Source organism: Lampris incognitus, chromosome 4 (genome assembly GCF_029633865.1).
Source record: "Lampris incognitus isolate fLamInc1 chromosome 4, fLamInc1.hap2, whole genome shotgun sequence".
Taxonomy (NCBI): Eukaryota; Metazoa; Chordata; class Actinopteri; order Lampriformes; family Lampridae; genus Lampris; species Lampris incognitus.
In genome coordinates, this window is record NC_079214.1 from 53,047,608 (window position 1) to 53,066,910 (window position 19,303).

Sequence of the window (19,303 nt, forward strand, 5' to 3'; positions counted from 1 at the left end):
AATTTGTGGTCAATGGGCAAGATAATTGAGATAAACTTTTTTTCCCCCCATCTTTAAAGAAATACATGTGCTTCCATGTGCCAAAAATGCAGTAAATCAAGCCACTTTGCTTTTATTTGACATGCTATTCATTGCTTTTGGAACTGGATCTTAGTAAATTTCCTGATATCAATTCTCCATTTTAACCTGGTGTCAGCTGGATATCTGATACTGTTATTGGTGCATCCCTAGTATTCACATTTAAGTCAATAATGGGTTTACAGCAATTTTCTGGGGCTTCAAATTGCAGAAGAGACATTTGCATCCACTGAATGTTCTCAGATGTCTTTTGGCCTCATTTACGTTGATTCAGATGTGAGATAGGACAGAGTGACTGTCCCTTGATTCATTCAATAATAAAGGCACAGGGTCTCAACAAGTGGTGAAGCATGACATCACTCGCAGACTAATGAAACGTGTGGCGAATAACTCACTGAGCGGTGCTGGCTCATGGGTTTATAGTATCGCTGTCGCCTGATGACCCTCGCTTAGCAGTAGCACACATATGGCACCTCGGTGGCTGAAGCTCCATTCTTGGAATCGTGGCTTAGCCAGCTTTTATTGGCTTTTGGGTCTCTCAGCCTCTCTCTCTTGGTCTCTCTCGGTCTCTCTCGGTCTCTGGCTTCCAGCCAAATGGTGTAAACCTATGAAGTGGGCTGTGTGCTGGGTCTTTGGACTATTGGTGAAATAGGCCCTCTTTTTAATAGAACTGTGAGCAGTCCTCCATAACTTGTTCCTCTGATTTGCATGGCTTTGGAAATCTTGTTCCTATCTCAGACTCATGTTGTCAGCATGCAACTCGCTGCCGTCAGAACTGCTAGAACACAGCAAAAAGGTTTTCCCCCGAATTTGTCTGGTTCCATTCTTAGATGGTGCCTTTTTGAGTATGTGTGGAATAACTGGGCTCTTGAAATGTACTTTTTGGCAATCAGACTTTTGTTCAGTGATACTGTATGTTAATGTTGTCATCATGCAGAAGTTCTGATAACGCTGAATTAACACTCAAACTCTAAAAAACACTCGCCATAAAGAATTTGAGTTGTAAGTTGCATTAAATATACAAGTAAACGTTGATTCATAGGAAACACATTTTGCTGATGCCTAACTTGCCATGCTTTTTCACATAAAATGGCGCAAGCATGTAAGCAGCAAATCTGTAAATCATCCCTTTTCCTGATCAAAATGCAAAATCTAAGGTTTGTATAAATTACAGTTTAGAGGGATTAAATTTGGTGACTTTTATTCAAGCTGCCACTAGTAAATATTGGTGCAATGGGTCGCAAAACTCATTGTTTGGATGGTGTCACAGTTTTGAGTCAAGATCGGATCATTTTTCGGATCACCCAAAAAAAAAAAAAAAACGGGACACAAATATAACCGCTTTCTGTTTATTCTGTAAAACACTTGAAGCAACGAACTTTTTCCTGTGGTCTTAAACGAAAACAACATTCAAGATCTCCAATGTTTAAATAGAATCTTAAAATATAGGCTTTTCAAGTTCTTCCAATTCTGCGCTAGCCATGGCTTTCACTGCACTTTTTTTGCAATGTGAGCATCCCCAATTGAGTCGTTGGGATTCAACATGCCCTCTTCACGTGAACACACGACATTTTTTGTTTTTCTTTTTGCTGCATCAATCAATCATTGTGCTTCAGAGTAAAGTACAGCACGCACCTGCCTTATCTTTCTTTTCAATTCAACTCTGCATCAAGATTTAAGGAATTATTACTTTAAAAAGTTCGCAAAAGGGTCTGCGGTGGTGTAGCGGTCTAAGCATCGGCTTTGTGTCGATGCAGTTGCCCACTGGGGACCTGGGTTCGCGCCCCGGTCTCGTCAGATCCGACTGGCCGGATTCGATGAGGCAGCAGTAATTGGCAACGCTGTCTTCGGGAGGGGGGCGGAGTCGGCTTGTGTTCGTCACATGAATGCGTCTCTGGGTGTGTCGGAAAATGCAGTGATTCGGCCTGGATTCACCTCGTCAGGAAAGTGGCGAGGCGTCTCCTTCGAGACTGCTGGCCGGAGAGATGCAGTTGGCGAACGCATGAAGTACGAGGGTGGGTGTTTGAATTAGAATAGGGAGCGATTGGCCATTAAATTGGGAGAAAAGGGGGAAAATCAGAAATAAATTTAAGAAGAAAAAAAAAGTTCGCAATTAGGGCGCCCGGGTAGCGTAGCGGTCTATTCCGGCTGTCGGTTCGAATCTCCGTGTTACCTTCGGCTTGGTCGTGCGTCTCTACAGAAACAATCGGCCGTGTCTGCGGGTGGGAAGCCGGATGTGGGTATTTGTCCTGGCCGCTGCACTAGCGCCTCCTCTGGTTGGTCGGGGTGCCCCCCGGATCGGCAGAGAGGGGGTGGAGCACCGAGCGAGACGGCTCAAAAAGAGCGGGGTAATTGGCCAGATTCAATTGGGGTGAAAACAGGGGGAAAATTGAGGGAAAAAAGTTCGCAATTAATCCGCGGTCCACATGCATGCCGAACCGTGGGGGCGAGGAGGGGCGATCCGTACGAATCACAGATCAGCTATGTACTGTTACACCACTACTAGTAAATGTGATATAAAGTATAACAAAATTGGGTAGTTGGTGTAAAGAAATCAAAATCCACTACTAATCTAGTACTTCTCAGTTATGTGTACACATTAGTCTTTTACTTAAGGATATGAAAGCCAATGTTAAATAAAAACTTCTTTCTCTCTACACATACTTGTGTAAAACCGAATCTTTCCTTACAGTCTTTCAATTTCCACTGTAACTAGACCATGCAAAATGGCACCGTGAAGTTGTTTCACACCACCGTCTAATGCTCCAGATGCCAAGAAGTACTATTTTGAAATAGTGCTGCCATCCCAAGTTAGGATATTGGTTTCTATAGTCGGAAATGTTTTTTATTTTTGCCATATCTCTGGACTGTCCCAGTTACAGTTGTGATCACAGATCATGCCAAATCATTCAAGTGGCATCAAGCCTTGCCACAAGCAGTTAGAAGTCAGCAGTGATCGAGCAACTGTGTAACTAGAGCCTTTTTGTCCCAGTGGCCAACCCTCATGCAAACATACAAGTTCATTGATGAAAGATTAATAAAGCAGCCATACAAGGAACATTGACACTTCTCAAACCTATTTGTTGTCGACCCCCCCCCCCCCATGCATGGTGTAATGTTGCCAGACATTTTACCCCAGCACTTTTTTACTGCTCTCTATAATTTTTTTTCCAGTTGATTTATGTATAACCTTTGGGTAAAATGTATCAGACTGTCACAACACAAGAGTCATTTCATTAATGGTGAACTCAAAAGCATTCCCACAAACCCTTTGGTAAACACCTTTGTACTCTAGGAACACCATATCTGAGCAGTTGATAAGCAACGTCCAGCGATGAAAACTTTTCCTCCCCCCTCACTACCCTGCATAGCAGTTGTCAGCAGAACATATGAAACATGAAGGCATTTTGACTCCATCTTTTTTTCTCCTTTTGATATTCTTTCTCTTTTGCTACCTTTCCTTTCATCTCTGTCTTTCTGCCCCTCTGTTCTGTTTCATCATCGCATTCTTCCTAGACCTCATTCCTTCCATCACATCCTTCCCAGCAACAGAGCTCAGATGGTTGTCCTTTTCTCGCTACATGGCTGTCCTACTCGTTTGCCCCTGCTGCTTCCTCTTTCTTACGCCTCCTTAGCTGGCTCATCCTCTTTCACCTGGAGTGCCAGAAGGCCTGGAGAGACTGAAAATCATTTTGTGTTTCACATTCTAGTCATTTAGCTGATGGTCATGTCAGGTTAAATTCCTATATGTGAAAATGTGCCTGGCTAATATAAATGGTTCTGATGTTAGGTGGCTCCCAGTGCGAGTCTCACTTCACCAGCATTACAAGAAACAAAGCGCAAGAACCGCAGTTGTCAGAAGCCACAGACGTGATGTTATTGCTATGATCCTAGAGTGATGATGTGAGAAGAAAAGTGCTAAAAAAAAAAAACGAGAGCTACGGACAGAGGCCACCCCCCCCCCCCAGAGGGACTCCGTTCTCTATAGGCCCTGGCTCAGACAGCATTACTCAACGTCCCTATGATACAGGCATGGCAGATTATCTGATAAGAAGTGCTAAGGGTCCATGTGTTTCTTACGCAGAGCTGTAATTTGACTCCAGGAGGAGGGGCTTGGGGCGTATTACTCCTGTCACATGCTGGGCCCTGCTGCTTTGCCTTTTTTTTAAAGTGTGACAAAGCAGTGCTGAACAGTTTCTTTTACAGTGAAATGAAACCTATAAACCTAGCTGCCATTACGAGGGGGAGGAGTGGTTTCATTTCTCCATACAGGAAATGGTTTATTTGATTGCATGGCAATAGAATAGTAATGTGCAATGATAGAAAGCAAATAATAATGAGACATTATTCATCTGTACGAGTGAGGTTAAAAAAAACACTGGAGGTAATCATCAGACCTTTCCTTACAAAAGAATAACATAATATATGGCTGGATGATGACAGAAAACAACCTGTTAGAAAATGCTGGAACAGAAAGGGAAGAATTCACAAGAATGCTTCAGCTTGAGATAAAGACACAAAATTTGATTACTAGGTTTGCATTTGATGCCAGCTATGTTGCTTCTGTAACAGAGACCGCTCTGTGAGAATAATTAGAAAGTTATCTATGGTCACAAGTGACTCACCACCATGTTGTTGAAGCGACCTCAAAAAAGAGAGGGTTTTTGCTGACAAAACAAACAGAAACCTATCCCGGCCGATGTCTGCGTGGTGCTTTTCTTGGTATTCGGTAAAATCTATCTTCCCTGACCACCCTCATGTACAAAAAGTTGGCATTTGTATTGTGCTACCGAGCAAATTTGGATGATATTGATATCACCAATGAGGCTCTGGTTTTTCCCCCTTAAAGGTAGAGAGCGGGACTTTTACATATAAATAAATGTCTGTGACATTCAAGCCCTTGCCAAACGAGTTCAAACAATGATGATTAAGCCTATCACTGCCAGGTATATCTCTCTGTATTTTGCAGTACGCCAGAGTTTTAAATCTGGTGTCTGGGGCGACATTACGCTGCATTCCCATGCTAGTGCAGCAGATGTGATGCGTAGTGATGTGTTTTACGTCAACCAGCAACAATTGCTTTGCCAGAGCTGAACTTGAATGTGACGAAGTGTTCGCATGCCTCTAATTGGCTTGCCTTCAGTGCTTTCTTTGAGAAAGTTTCTGGGCTTGTAAGCTATGGCGGAAAACTTAAGAAGCATCCAAGAAAAGTTTCTGGTGCTCCAAAGAAAGAAACTTGGCGCTCAGATGAGGGATTAAAGTAGAAAAGAAAAAAAATCGATCAACGGTGAGGATAAACACGGATAACCATTGGTGTAGCTTTACTGCAGAGCGCTGAAAGAAGAGAAACAATTACTGTCACTGCCAGCAGGGGGAGACAAAACTTCCACACTGCAGGTTTAATTTAATGATTAGTGTAGGTTTTGGACTTCTTCATGATTGAAACGCATGGAAAATGTCTTTTCCACTGAGAGTCGGAGGATTTATCTTTTGGAGCAGATTGGAATACAGTAGCATTTTGAGTCACCGTATCAAACTGACTGCAAGACTAAACCCCATCCCTAAGGGTCCGGGTTTTCTCTTTCATAAGCCCTGTAAACCTCTGAACATTTTGTGACAAGCTTCCACTGAAACCGAACAGTAGCAGTAACTACTCACAACTCACTCCCTGCCTTCAGCCTCAAGAGAAAAACACAGATATACTGTGAGGTTTAGCGACTCATGGATGAAAGCAATTGCCAATGTCTATTTTAACACTAGAACAACCAAGGCCATCAAATTGGTGGTTTTGGATTTTCAAAGTTTAATAACTTTGTGGGGTGGGGGGGGGCGGGATACAGACCTGCCGCTCCCTGGATGCTCCTAAAATTACATATAGTTGCATTAAAATGAGTTTTAGATCAACTGCACACAAAAAGTTATGGTAAGCTCTACTTAAAACGACCATGAGCTGTCAAAATGACAGCGCGTAATTTGCGCGTCATTGTGCACGTCATGTCCCTATTTATGATGTGTGTTGGTCACGTCATTTCCTTCGTGAAGTTCATTGCTCTGCCCTAGAAACACATTAGCATTCTCCACTGCAGAGTTATAGTCTAAACTTGATTTTTGGTTATCTCCAACATGTCTGGGTACAGCCACCATTTCAGACGCACCATGACTACCATTGAGGCGTTGCAGTATTTACAGACGTGGGACAGCAGAATTTTAAATTGCTTGAAAAATAGTATTAAAGTTGTTCAAATGTTAATTTTGGTGTCAGTCATTTAACCGACATACTAATACATGTAATGCATTAATATCTCAATTCGGTATTTATCTTGAGAGAATATAGAGTTTAAAAACCGTGGGTGGTCATTTTGACCTCCCACGGTCATTCTAGTAGTTTTTAAGTTCCGGTCGTTGTTTGGGACTGTTTCAATGGTTATTTTCAGTTCTTTTTTTTACATTTACATAGGCCTTGTTACATTTGTTAGATTAGCAATATGTGTTTTCCTTTTTGTTTTTCAGGTAATATTTTCACTATTTCAGTTTTGCTGTTCATGTTTGACTATGTCTCTCTGAAGTTTAAATTATTTAAAAATAGTATTATAGTTGTTAAAATGTTAGTTTTGGTGTCGGTCGTTTCCTAACAGATATACTAACATATGCAATGCATTAATATCTCAATTGGGTATTTATCTTGACAGAATATAGACTTTAAAAACCGGCAGTCATTTTGACTGCCCATGGTCGTTTTGGGTAGGAGGAAAATCCCGGTCGTTCTAGTGTTTAAGTAGCCAGGGTTAGTAGAAACCCAATTTACAGTGGTCCTCTTTCTTAGTCTGGACAAAAGTTTCAGGCACCAAAATAAAATTGCCATCTTTTCTTGGAGGAAGGCTTGGTGTAGAGATTTTAACCTCACTAAAACCAGCATAGTTATAACCTGTGTGTGGGTGGTGTTTGGGGGCGGGGGGGGGTTGACAAATAGATTTGTCAAAGTGCTCCTGTACCTGTGTATGTAAGGAAGAATGGGAAAGTGCTTGCAAGCGAGCTCAGTGGGCTGGTGTGATAAACTGTGCAGGGTATGTAACTAAGGTTGTCAGTGGTGGCTGTTCATTGCCATCATTGACCAGCCACTTGGTGACCAATATGAAATGTACTGCTGATAAGAACCTCAGTACCATAGCTTAGTGATAGTTAGCTGTGACCAAAACTTGTCAACATTTGTTCTGGCGACCAGCAGTGATTTCCCATTCTGCTCTGTCTGTCTATCTGTCAGTCTACAAATATTTCCTCGGGCTTAGTTTGAGATAGGAGGGGATCTCCCACCCTCTGGCCCCTATTATTGCAGCTCTTCAGAGTGTCCACTGCAGTCTGCTGTGCTGTACTTGGGGTGTGTTCACTTTGCAGTCACGTTGCCATGATGGGCCGTGATGAATACCGTAAGATTGGCTCTGCAGAACAGAGGGGGAGAACAAGCAAGCAAGCGTGTCTGGCAGTATTTGAAGGGTGACCTATGTGCGTGTGTGTATTTGGTATACTGCAAGGACATGGAAGAGGCCGGACTGCTTCATTCGACAAGTACAGTAAATGTGTCGCAATTTGTCATGCCGTCTTTTATGCCAGAGCAAATTGACATCTCGCATATTGACACAGTGCCCACCAACAGACAACAGGTACAACAGCACCTCGCATTTGGTTCATTCATTGTGATGGACACCAGATATGCAATCTGGCATTCAAGTGCTGTAAATCACAGTAAACCAATCTTCTAAGACCTTTGTCTCTAGCCTTCCTAGTATTTGGGAACTTGGTGTGATCGGCCTGGTTTTATTTGTTCAACTGACAAAACAGGCTGACGAACTGCCCAAACGTCAGGTCTCCCCTGATCTCAGATATGAAAGATGTGAAGTTTGATATGATCCATTCTCTGTGTTGACTGGGTATACTCCGCTTCTCGTACTACATTGATGACACAGTGAGCCACTAGTGTTTGGGTGTTTTTTTTTAAGTCGGCATACAATCTGGTTTGTATGCTCCGCTACAGCAACACTCAGCTCCATATTTATATGTTTAAACACATTCTTATATTACACTCAACAGGACATATAGGCTGAACTGCTCTCTGGAGTGTATTCCAAGCAGTGTCCAGTCATTGTTAGTGGCTGCTAGTGTTTCTTCTGCCCAGCCATCTGTGGTACTCTCAGGTTGCCTTGTTTTTGTTTTTAGTGGCAGAAATTGCTTCTTTTTTCTCTATTCCCTTCAGCAGAGGATTCAAGACGAATCGCACAAGCCTGTTATTGGCCTGATCCTCCGTTTATATGGTGTGTGTCTGCATGTGTGCATACTTATTTGCACAGGTGTGTGTGTGTGTGTGTGTGTGTGTGTGTGTGTGTGTGTGTGTGTGTGTGTGTGTGTGTGTGTGTGTGTTTATAGACTTAACTGGTTAGCAAAAGGTCAGCACATGTGGGCAGAATGACCTGCTCCAAGGCCAACTGCCCCCCATGTGTCGCTGAAGCAGCCCTTATTCTGTGCACGGTGTTCAGTAACATGGAGAAACAGTGGCAGAGCAATACTGTGCTCTGCTTTTTTGAAAAGCAAAATAACAATCAAAAGATGTGTCTGTAGATCTCTTCAGCTTCTCGTCCTTGGCCTAACATATGACTGAGAAACTTTCTGAGTTGTTTATTGTCCTGCTAATGACCATGACACCAATAGTGTTGTGTGCTTGGTTTCTACGGATCCACCAACTCTACATGTCATTTCAACTGTGTGAAGGAAGCAAAATAACTTCATTTTTTTTAAGACTTGACTAGGGTTGGGTACTGAAACTTTTGTCAAACTGAAGGCACTCAAATTTAAAGATTTGGTTTATTTCTAAAACTATTCAAGTTATTTACAGGGTAATAAATCAGCAATTACCTGTTAGTATCCAAGGGTTGTTCCAACTGAGAGAAAGTAAACACAGTTTGAGAGGAACTTGTATAGTATTGAAAAAAAAAACACCAGTAAGGACAAAACATGCAAAACATCCCTGTGTTACAACCAAGTGAGTAGCTTTGTGGAACAACTGAAGTGATCAGCTGGAAACATGGTACTTTATCTCAACTAAAACGACTTCAGAAACAAAATATTGAACGGTTGGGAGATGGGAGTTTTTTTTTCCCCCAAAATGGGTTGATTTGTTTGAGTCCACTGAGATAGACATCACGAACACTGATGGCTGTAATTTGAACTTTAATTTTCTATCATCAGCGCATCGTATAAAGGGGTAGGACTAGGAACGTTCTCAACTTCTTCTTACCCCTTTTGAACGTGATTGGTATTATTTGTTCTTATTGCTGATGTTTTCTTTAACATATTCAATAAAATTAATCGATTGAAGAGATAAACAGCGCCTCTGCTATAAATGTTGAGGGGAAACTATCCAACTTAGCCGATGGAAAAGCAGACTTTTAAGTTTTAAGTTTTGTAAGTGCAGTGACTGGAATTGTTCAGTTTGGAGGGCGTACAAAAGTATGAGTCCTGAACAAAGCAGTTTGGTGTGAATTAAGGCTGGAATTGAATACCCAAGTATTCGGATGTTCGTTTGTTGGGTAGGTATTCGGTTTCAATTTGGGGATTTTTTTTCTAAATGTAGGCTATCGATAAAGGCGAACTACAAAATACATTAGTCAGCCCATTCTTGTGCTATATTTATACTTTTTAATTGCACTGTTAAAATGTGGAAATATATACTGTCTCAGCTGCGGCGCGTGACATCCCTCTCACTCACAGCAGTGACGTCACACTTCAGTTCACCTTGGCCGTTAAAGGGAAGACAAAATGCCGGAGGAGCTCAGCTGTGTGGCGACACTTTAAATTGAGCGATGACAAGGCAGTGTGCCAAATATGCAATTTGAAACTGGTCTACCACGGAGGCACAACAAGCATGATAAATCACCTGAACGCTGTAAGTAGTAGGCTATTCTTACATGGTGTAAAACAAGACTATACTAGCTAGAAAACTTGATTTAGCTCATGTCTGTTTTCCCGTCGCCATCATCAAGCTGCTTTTATCCACTGTTTAAACTGTAACGTTACACATGATAAAAACACGCACTTACTTTGCGTGGAAAATAGTTGTAACTGATCCAAATAGTTAAATAAAACATATAAGGAGTAATGTGGGAACATATAAGGCAGTTATTGGCATAATTAAGCATAATAATAGGGGCGTCCAGATGGCGTAGCGGTGTATTCCGTTGCCTACCAACACGGGGATCGCCAGATCGAATCCATGTGTTACCTCCAGCTTGGCCGGGCGTCTCTAGAGACACAATCGCAGTGTCTGTGGGTGGGAAGCCGGATGTGGGTATGTGTCCTGGTCGGTGCACTAGCGCCTCCTCTGGTCTGTCGGGCCATCCCGGTCACTGCTCCACCGATCTGGGGAGGGCTACAAACTATCACATGCCTCCTCCGATACATGTGGAGTCGCCAGCTGCTTCTTTTCACCTGACAGTGAGGAGTTTCGCCAGGGGGACGTAACGCGTGGGAGGATCACGCTATTCCCCCCAGTTCCCCCTCCCCCCTGAACAGGCGACCGACCAGAGGAGGCACTAGTGCAGCAACCAGGACACATACCCACATCCGGCTTCCCACCCACAGACACGGCCAATTGTGTCTGTAGGGACGCCCGACCAAGCCGGAGGTAACACAGGGATTCGAACCGGCAATCCCCGTGTAAGCAACGGAATAGATCGTTACGCCACCCAGACGTCCTGTTAATTCCATGTCTTAATTTACAAGATTTCCCCCAATGACGAGCTGTCATGTTTCCTCTTGCATTGACGCAGTGCTCCACATTGTGGATTGTACCTTCAAATATTCAGATGCTATTTCTCACAGTGTAACAGGCTTATTTTACGAAGAAATCCTGGGGTTATATTCTGATGGGGCTTTCCTACAGTGATGCCAGAGTTTCAATTTATCAACACAAAATGCTTTTTACGACATTTGGATTGAAACAGGGAAAAGCATAATTTTTGATTGGGTTTGTTTTCCCCCCAAAAGTAAACATGGAGTCCCACAGGTAATTAGGGCACCAAAAAAACAAAAAAAAATCCTTCATAAGCGACAGCCGATGCTTTCTCAACATTTGGCTGGGAGCTGGTGATAATTTCTTGTCCAGAAACGATTAATGGATTAGTTGACAGACAAAAAGTTAGTGGATTATAATTTTGGTTAATTGATTAATAGCAGTGGCGTCTCTGGCACAGAAAGCCTGGTGGGGCACAATGAACTGTATGGGTAACATCCGACTTGTTAATGAAACTATACACACAAACCTACTTGCTCAATGAATCCAAACACAAATACACCTCATCAATGAATTAAATCACGAATGAACACATTAACGTAATGCGGCGAAGGAGTTAGTGGAAGTGGAGATGGATTTGAGTGACATCAGCAATAATGGTGTTTGATCTCACACAACTGATATATTACCTTGTTATACAGCATCAAATTACAAATCCAAGTTATCAAAAAGGTTAAATTGGGATTTGTTATGTGGGGGGCTGTGTGTGTGTGGTTTCAGGGTTGCCACGAGTGCTCGTGTGTGCTTGACTACAAAATCTGATTGGACTCCATTTGACAAACTGTAAATAAAATATAACAAGGTGAGACAACGCTCTGTAAGTGCACTCTCCTGTGTATCTGTGTCAATGGTGTTGTTACCACTAAAGAATAGAACAATAACACAAAGTAATATGAATAGAAGTCTCTTTAATAGTTACATTAATCTGGAATTGATTTACATTTTACAGATATACACAGGCTGCCAACACCTTTTCAAATTTACAAACCTTTCCATGACTGCTACCAAAAGATTGGAGACAACCTGCCGCAAACTGTCTTGTGTTAATATATTTTTTCCATTACCCAAACGGCTTATCCTGCTCTCAGGGTCACAGGGATGCTGGAGCCTATCCCAGCGGTCATTGGGCAGCAGGCGGAGAGACACCCTGGACAGGCCGCCAGGCCATGACAGGGCTGACACACACACACACACACACACACTCTCACTCCTGGGGACAATTTAGTATGGCCCATTCACCTGACCTGCATGTCTTTATTTTGTAAAATTGAAACATTGTTTAAGCAGAATATGTCAAGTCCAATCAATTTTATTTGTATAGCCCATTATCAATCATTTGCCTCAGCTTGCTTTATCAGCGCAATTTATATTCTGTTATAAAAACCCGTCAGTTTCTGACCTATTTTTCTCTCTACCTTGCCACCTAACTTGATTAACGGGATGGTTCATATCAATTTACAGTCACCAAATTAAGTCTAGCAAAATGGCGCTGGCTGCTGATATTATTGCCCTAGCTATCTAGCTAAAATAAGTTACTTGGCTGTGAGGATATGATGAGTATACCTTGATTGAAAACTAAAAAACAATGGTAATGAAAGACCATGGTCATTGGTTTGTAGTTAATTTAAGTTTACAGCAGTTTGCTAAAATATCAATAATGATAGAGGAGACATTGTTTAGTGGGAATATCGGACAAATTGTGTGGTATACTCACTTGTGCCATGATAAGGAAATTTTATCACCGGTTAATAAACTCATGATAACAACACCAGTGTTACCGAAAACTCCGACGGGACATTATTTCCGGGGGTGCACCTTCACCAGGTCCCGCATGAGTCGGGTGCGGCCGCTGATGGATACGACCGTCAGCTCGGCGCTGACCGCAAAAGTTATAACACAATGTCATTTGAAACTTAAAAAATTAATCGTTATTCATTTGAATAGTCATTATGTAATATGTGTATTCCATTAACAATAAAGGCAGAGTAAAAATGTATGTATTGCAGCGAATTCGAGGGGGGCAGCCCGGGTCCGCCACAGCCGGGACACGAACCTGTATCTCTTGCACCGCAGGCGACAACGTTAACCAGTCGACTAAAGGGTCCGACCATGTACGTTACGGTATGAATAAATTGTTGAGGGAAGGGTTGTTTTTTTTTTTTGCCGGTGCTAAACGGCATCAGATGATGTTTAAGATGCTATGTGGCAATGCTGAACCTTGGACAGCCCCGGTCCAATTTAATCCCTGTCAAGCAATACAAGTAGTCCCTGGGTTACGAATGAGTTGCGTACAGTTCACATCTAGCGTCATTTAGTGAAATGTTTGTCTTAATATATGTTATAATTTACCTAAAACATCGTAAATATAATAATGCAGCAATAATAATAAATCTAACCACAGTACAGTGTTTATTGAGAGAGAAATTGTGTCAAATGTTCGTCTTAGTATATATTTTAGCATTCACCGCTATTAAAAAAAAACACTTCAGAACTTCGAACTGAACGTAGTTTATTCACGGCTGTTGTTGGCCACAGTCACGCTGTACAGACCGCCATTAAACCCAACTTACAGGGTTTTTTAATAAATGTAACTACAATACAGTATTAATAATTGAGAGAGAATGTGTGTAAAAAAAAAACATGAGAGAAAAATGTTTTTATGCATGCTCAATAATCCAGGTAAGAAAATCGGCATTCAACGTTGTATCCAGATGAACTGATTCAACTTTCTTTGATTAAAGAAACATTTCTTACATTTCAAACTCCCCACCTGCCACTGTCTCCAGAGGGAGTCGCGACCGGCGGAGGCCGGCCGTTTGACACCAGAAACAAGACCCTGCTCGGGAGTCGCCTCATTGGCTAAGGGGAAAAACGATGAGAGCATTTCACCTCTATGAACGCCTTATTATTTCCACTTAAGTTTCAATCGTGATCGTTTTCCTTTTCTTCGATGCATCACCATCACTTGCATCAGATTTACACTTCGAAGCCATGATTACGAGGGTAAAGACATGACATTTTTTCTTTTTCTTCTTTTTTTTTTTTTGGTGGATGTTTTCCCCCTTTCTCCCCCCAATTGTACTTGGCCAATTACGTCACTCTTCAGAGCCGTCCCGGTCGCTGCTCTATCCTCTCTGCCGATCAGGGCTGCAGACTACCACATACAGTTAGGTCCATAAGTATTTGGACAGTGACACAATATTTGTAATTTTGCCCCTGTACACCACCACAGTGGATTTGAAATGAAGTAACCAATATGTAATGTAAGTGTGGACTTTCAGTTTTAATTTAAGGAGTTGGACAAAAATATTGCATTAACCGTTCAGGAATTACAGCCAGTTTTATACATGGTCACCCCATTTTCAGAGGATCAAAAGTAATTGGACACTTGGCGAACAGGTGGTTTCATGGGCAAGTAAGACCTTTTCCATCATTATTCCATGACAGTTTAAGCAGATAGAAGGTCTGGAGTTCATTCCAAGCATTTACATTTGCGTTTGGTAGCTGTTCATCGGAACTCTCAACATGAAGTCCATAGAGGTGTCAATACAAGTGACGGAGGCCATCATTAGGCTGAAAAGGCAAAGGAAATCTATCAGATGGATAGTAAACACTTCAGGAGGGGCCAAATCAACATTTCGGTACATTCTTAAAAAGAAAGAATGCACTGGCAAGCTCAGCAACACCAAAAGGCTTGGAAGACCACGGAACACATCTACAGTGGATGATCGCAGAATTCTTCCCCTATTGAAGACAAACACATTCACAACATCTAGTGAAGTCAAAAACACTCTTGAGAGGTAGGGGTATCATTGTCCAAGTCTACAATCAAGAGACACCTGCATGAAAATAAATACAGAGGGTTTACAACAAGGCGAAAACCACTGGTGTCACTTAAGAACAGGAAGGCCAGATTAGACTGTGTTTAAAAACATCTAAAAACGTACCCAGTTCTGGAACAAGGTTCTTTGGACAGATGAAGCAATGATTAACTTGTACCAGAAGGAACGGAAGAGGAAAAGTGTGGAGAACAAAAGGAACAGCTTATGATTCTCAGCATACCATATCATCTGTCAAACATGGTGGAGGTAGTGTTATGAAATGGGCATGTATGGTTGCCAGTGGAACTTTGTTATTGGTGTTTATTGATGATGTGACTACTGACAGAAGTAGCAATGGATTGTGATGTTTATAAGGATATACCATTTGCTCAGATTTAGCCAAATGTCACAAAACTGAGAGGACGGCGCTTCACACTGCAGATGGATAATGACATAAAACAAGCCGAGAAAGCAACCCAAGAGTCTCTCAAGGCAGAAAAGTGGAATATTCATCAGTGACTAAGTCAGTCGCTTGACTTCAACCCAATTCAGCATGCTTTTCACTTGCTGAAGATCAAACTAATGGCCAAAAGACCCACAAACAACGAGCAACTGAAGGCAGCTGCTGTTAAGTCTTGGCAGAGCATTTCAAAGGAGGAAACTCAGAATTTGAAGATGTCGATGGGTTCCAGACTTCAGGCAGTCATTTACTGCAAAGGATTTTCCTGCAAACATTAAATATAATTGTTATCATAGTTATGTTTGTTTGTCCAATTACTTTTGAGCCTCTGAAAATGGGGTGACCCTGTATATCCATGGCTGTAATTCCTGAACAGTTAATGCCATATTTTTATCCAGCCCCTTAAATTAAAGCTGAAAGTCTACTCTTCAATCACATCTCAAATACTTCATGTCAAATCCACTGTGGTGGTGTAAAGGGGCAAAATTGCAAATATTGTGTAACCGTCCAAATACTTACGGACCTAACTGTATCTCCTCCGATACATGTGGAGTCGCCAGCCGCTTCTTTTCACCTGACACAAGTTTCGCCAGGGGGACATAGCGCTTGGAAGGATCATGTTATTCTTCCCAGTTCCCCCTCACCCCCGAACAGGTGCCCTGACCAACCAGAGGAGGCGCTAGTGCAGCGGCCAGGACGCATACCCACATCCGGCTTCCCACCCATAGGCACGGCCAATTGTGTTTGTAGGGACACCCAACCAAGCCGGAGGTAACATGGGGATTGGGACCGGTGATCCCTGTGTTGGTAGGCAACAGATAGACCACCACGCTACCCGGACGCCCACACGTGAAAATTTTAAGTCAAAACACAACGCACACAACAATGTTTACGCGATCTGACTTAAAATGGCAACGACAGCGTGGCGTTGTTCCCCCTTGGGCTGACGAACCGCCTAAAACGCGCAAAGTAGCATTGAGCATCACGCAAAGTAGTCCGTCTGTTCGTTAGTACAAACCTTTGTGTGTAACTCGGTTTTTTTAAAAATAATAGGCTTTACAGAGGTCGGTTCGTAAGTAATAGGTGTTCGTAAGTCGGGCATTCGTAACCTGGGGACTACCTGTATATAATCATTGCGGGCTGCTACTGTAATACCACATCCAAAGAAACATTTCAGAGCAGGGTAACCCATTGCTTTCCGGGTTTTAACCTACAGCCAAAATAAAACGCCTTGTAATAATTGCAAAATATGCTCACCAGTGACGTTCATTGCTTGAAAGGAAAAGATGCACGACGATCTTTCATCTGGTCAAACTTGTCCATAAGTTTTCTGTCAAAGTCCACAAATCCATGAAGAATTAATTTTCAGTTGATAGTATAGCAAGTGCATTTAACCTCTGTTGCCCCATGGTGTCAAGTGTTGTTGCATCTAGCCGAGTAGGAATGCCAATACCGTAAACGACGTTTACTTAAACGTCTTGATGTACGTCATTGTATTATTTTTATTTACAGCTCTCACCATAGGATCAACATGATCGTGCCCCACAGCTCAGTATTGAAAGTGTTGAACATGCGCACTGCTCACTTGGTTAAACGAATGCTGACGGGCTGGCCTCATGCTCACCAAACGAATACTGCTAGGAGAAGTACTGACCTTTATGCAACAGGTACAGGAAGAGATCTGGGATTTATCGGACAGCACTACCATTTTCATAAATGCGCAACAATGTTAGATACGAAGAAAAAAACATTACTTGTTACACTGATCATGTCGTGCATTGGCGACATCTAGTGGAGCCAGGCCCCACTAGCTCCTAAAGCAGAGACGCCGTTGATTAATAGTTTTTGTCCTCAAATAAAACTGCCAAACATTTTCCTGTTACAGATGCACATGCTAAGATTTACTTGCCTTTCGTATCTCTCATATCATTATGAAATTGATGAAAACTTGTGGGTTATTTTTGGGCTGATTGTCAGACTAAGTTAACAAATTTAGGACATCACTTTGGGCTGTGAACCTGGGATGGACATTTGTCACCATTTTTGACATTTTGTAGACTAAATTGTTAATTGAAAATGAAATCAATGGATGCATAATGCATAATTATTAGGGTAGCAATTGTTAGTTGCTACCCTAATAGTTTCCCACCCTTACACAATGTACTTGCTCAAAGAATATTTCCTGTTGTTGAATCAGTGAGATCTAATTTCTGCAAAAGGTCATCATGGCTGATACATTAACCAGGACTTGTGTGATTGTGTTGATCATCTTCCTCATGAAGGTTACACTAGTCGACATAACTGCCTTAATATCACAATACAGACAAGCTGAAAATGATGGTAAAACAGTCCATGTCTACGCAAGACTGGAATTCTGTTTGGCTTTTTTGGTTTAGCATGGCTCGAGGAAAAAGGGCAATTTTCCTATTACTTTGCATGTCACCTACTCAGCACCAGTGCTTTATAGGCAAGAGAACAAGTCACCTACTCAGCACCAGTGCTTTATGGGCAAGAGAACAAGACATTAGCCTCTCTTCTTACGTTACCTGTATCACGAGGGAGTTGTATTCAGGTTTCTGTGGTGGCTGGCTGCTCACATTTAAATTGATTTGGTAAGCCAGCCATTCCACGATGAATTACTTTTTGTAGAGGTGATCATGTTTTAACCCCCCCCCCTTTTTTTTTTTAAACTAGGAAAGGTTTCTAACCACCCAAGCTCTTTTTCAACACTATTCTCATTCACATTAACAAAGTTTTTCAAATGAACACCTGGGCTTTGCCCAGTGCAATCAAAATCTTCTAACATTGGTCTCTGAACAGCTTCTATGCAGCAGTTGGGATGATTTAATGCTCTGGTAGAGGCAACATCGACAGTAATTGTGCATGAAGTGGCGTTTTGTTGCACAATCGCTTTCACCGTTTGGTTTTCCTTCACTTGGTCCACTGTTTTCTTGCTTGGTATGTCTACGTTCCATCCTTCCTCCACACTCTCCACAATGCTGCATTCTGTTTGCATTGCAGGCTACATGAGGAGATCAATGACTTCTACGAGTACATCTCGCCACGACCGGAGGAGGAGAAGATGAGGCTGGAGGTGGTTGACAGGATCAAGGGAGTGATTCACGACCTTTGGCCCAGCGCAGAGGTAAGAATCTGAAACAATGCATTTCCTGGAGAAAATGTGGAGGCTAGCTGAAAATAAGCTGATGTGTTCCATTTGTGCTTTAGCCCAAGAGGTTAAAAAAATAGCTCAAGTTTAATTCATGACAAAAGATTTTTTAGTTGTTAATTCTTAACTTTAGATATCACATTCCACTCATAAAAAATTAATTAACAGTAGATATCAGAATAAATATTACGATTTTCAACAAGTGTAAATACATTAAAAAAAAGTTTGACACTTGGATTGAAGTGCCAGGATTACTTTTTATAGATGGAAGAGTTTTTAGCAGACAGTATGTAGAAATAGTTGGCGACATTAGTTGTACAAAATCACAAGAAATAGTGTGCATAGCCTGAAGTTAGCCCATTTGTTAATGTCTGTACATTTAATCACGTATATTATTATATAAAGATATTTTATAAGTTTCCAAAATTGCAATTTTCAAGATTTAGTCATAGTTTGATAATCAAAATGTGTAGCATTATAATGAGGATTATCTAACCTACAATTCAGTGATCTCAACTGAAACCAATATTATTAGATGTTTTTTCCACACTAAAGTTTATAACTCAAAGAGAGCAAAAAGGGGAAGCATTTTGAAGTGATACCGCTTGAGTCTAGTGTACTTCCTCTTGAAACAAAGGCCATGGAGAAGGAACAGCAGGCAAGAGCTCATTGTGCAACCCTCAAAGAAGACACTTTATTATTTGCCATTGTACATACATACATACAACAGAATTGGTTTTATGCATTTAACCCATCCTATGCTAGGGGCAGTGGGCAGCCACAGTGTCACATCAAACCAAAATAATGTAGGCATCTGTTTGACAGCTAATTTTGTATAATAACCACAAAGAAAAACATGAGCAATAAACAAAATTGAATTGCTAATCACAATTAATAATAATAATAATGGCATAATGTACAAAATGAAACTATGA

The 19,303-nt window shown here is 41.7% G+C and overlaps 1 protein-coding gene across 1 annotated transcript in view; it reads left to right on the forward strand.

Moving 5' to 3' along the window:
• The window catches only part of tent4b (terminal nucleotidyltransferase 4B), a 44,293-nt gene that overhangs the window by 7,059 nt on the left and 17,931 nt on the right, over positions 1-19,303 (forward strand). The window contains exon 2 of the mRNA XM_056278295.1: positions 18,221-18,344. Within this exon, the coding sequence (XP_056134270.1) occupies positions 18,221-18,344 (124 nt within the window). The remainder of the gene's footprint in view (positions 1-18,220; positions 18,345-19,303) is intronic.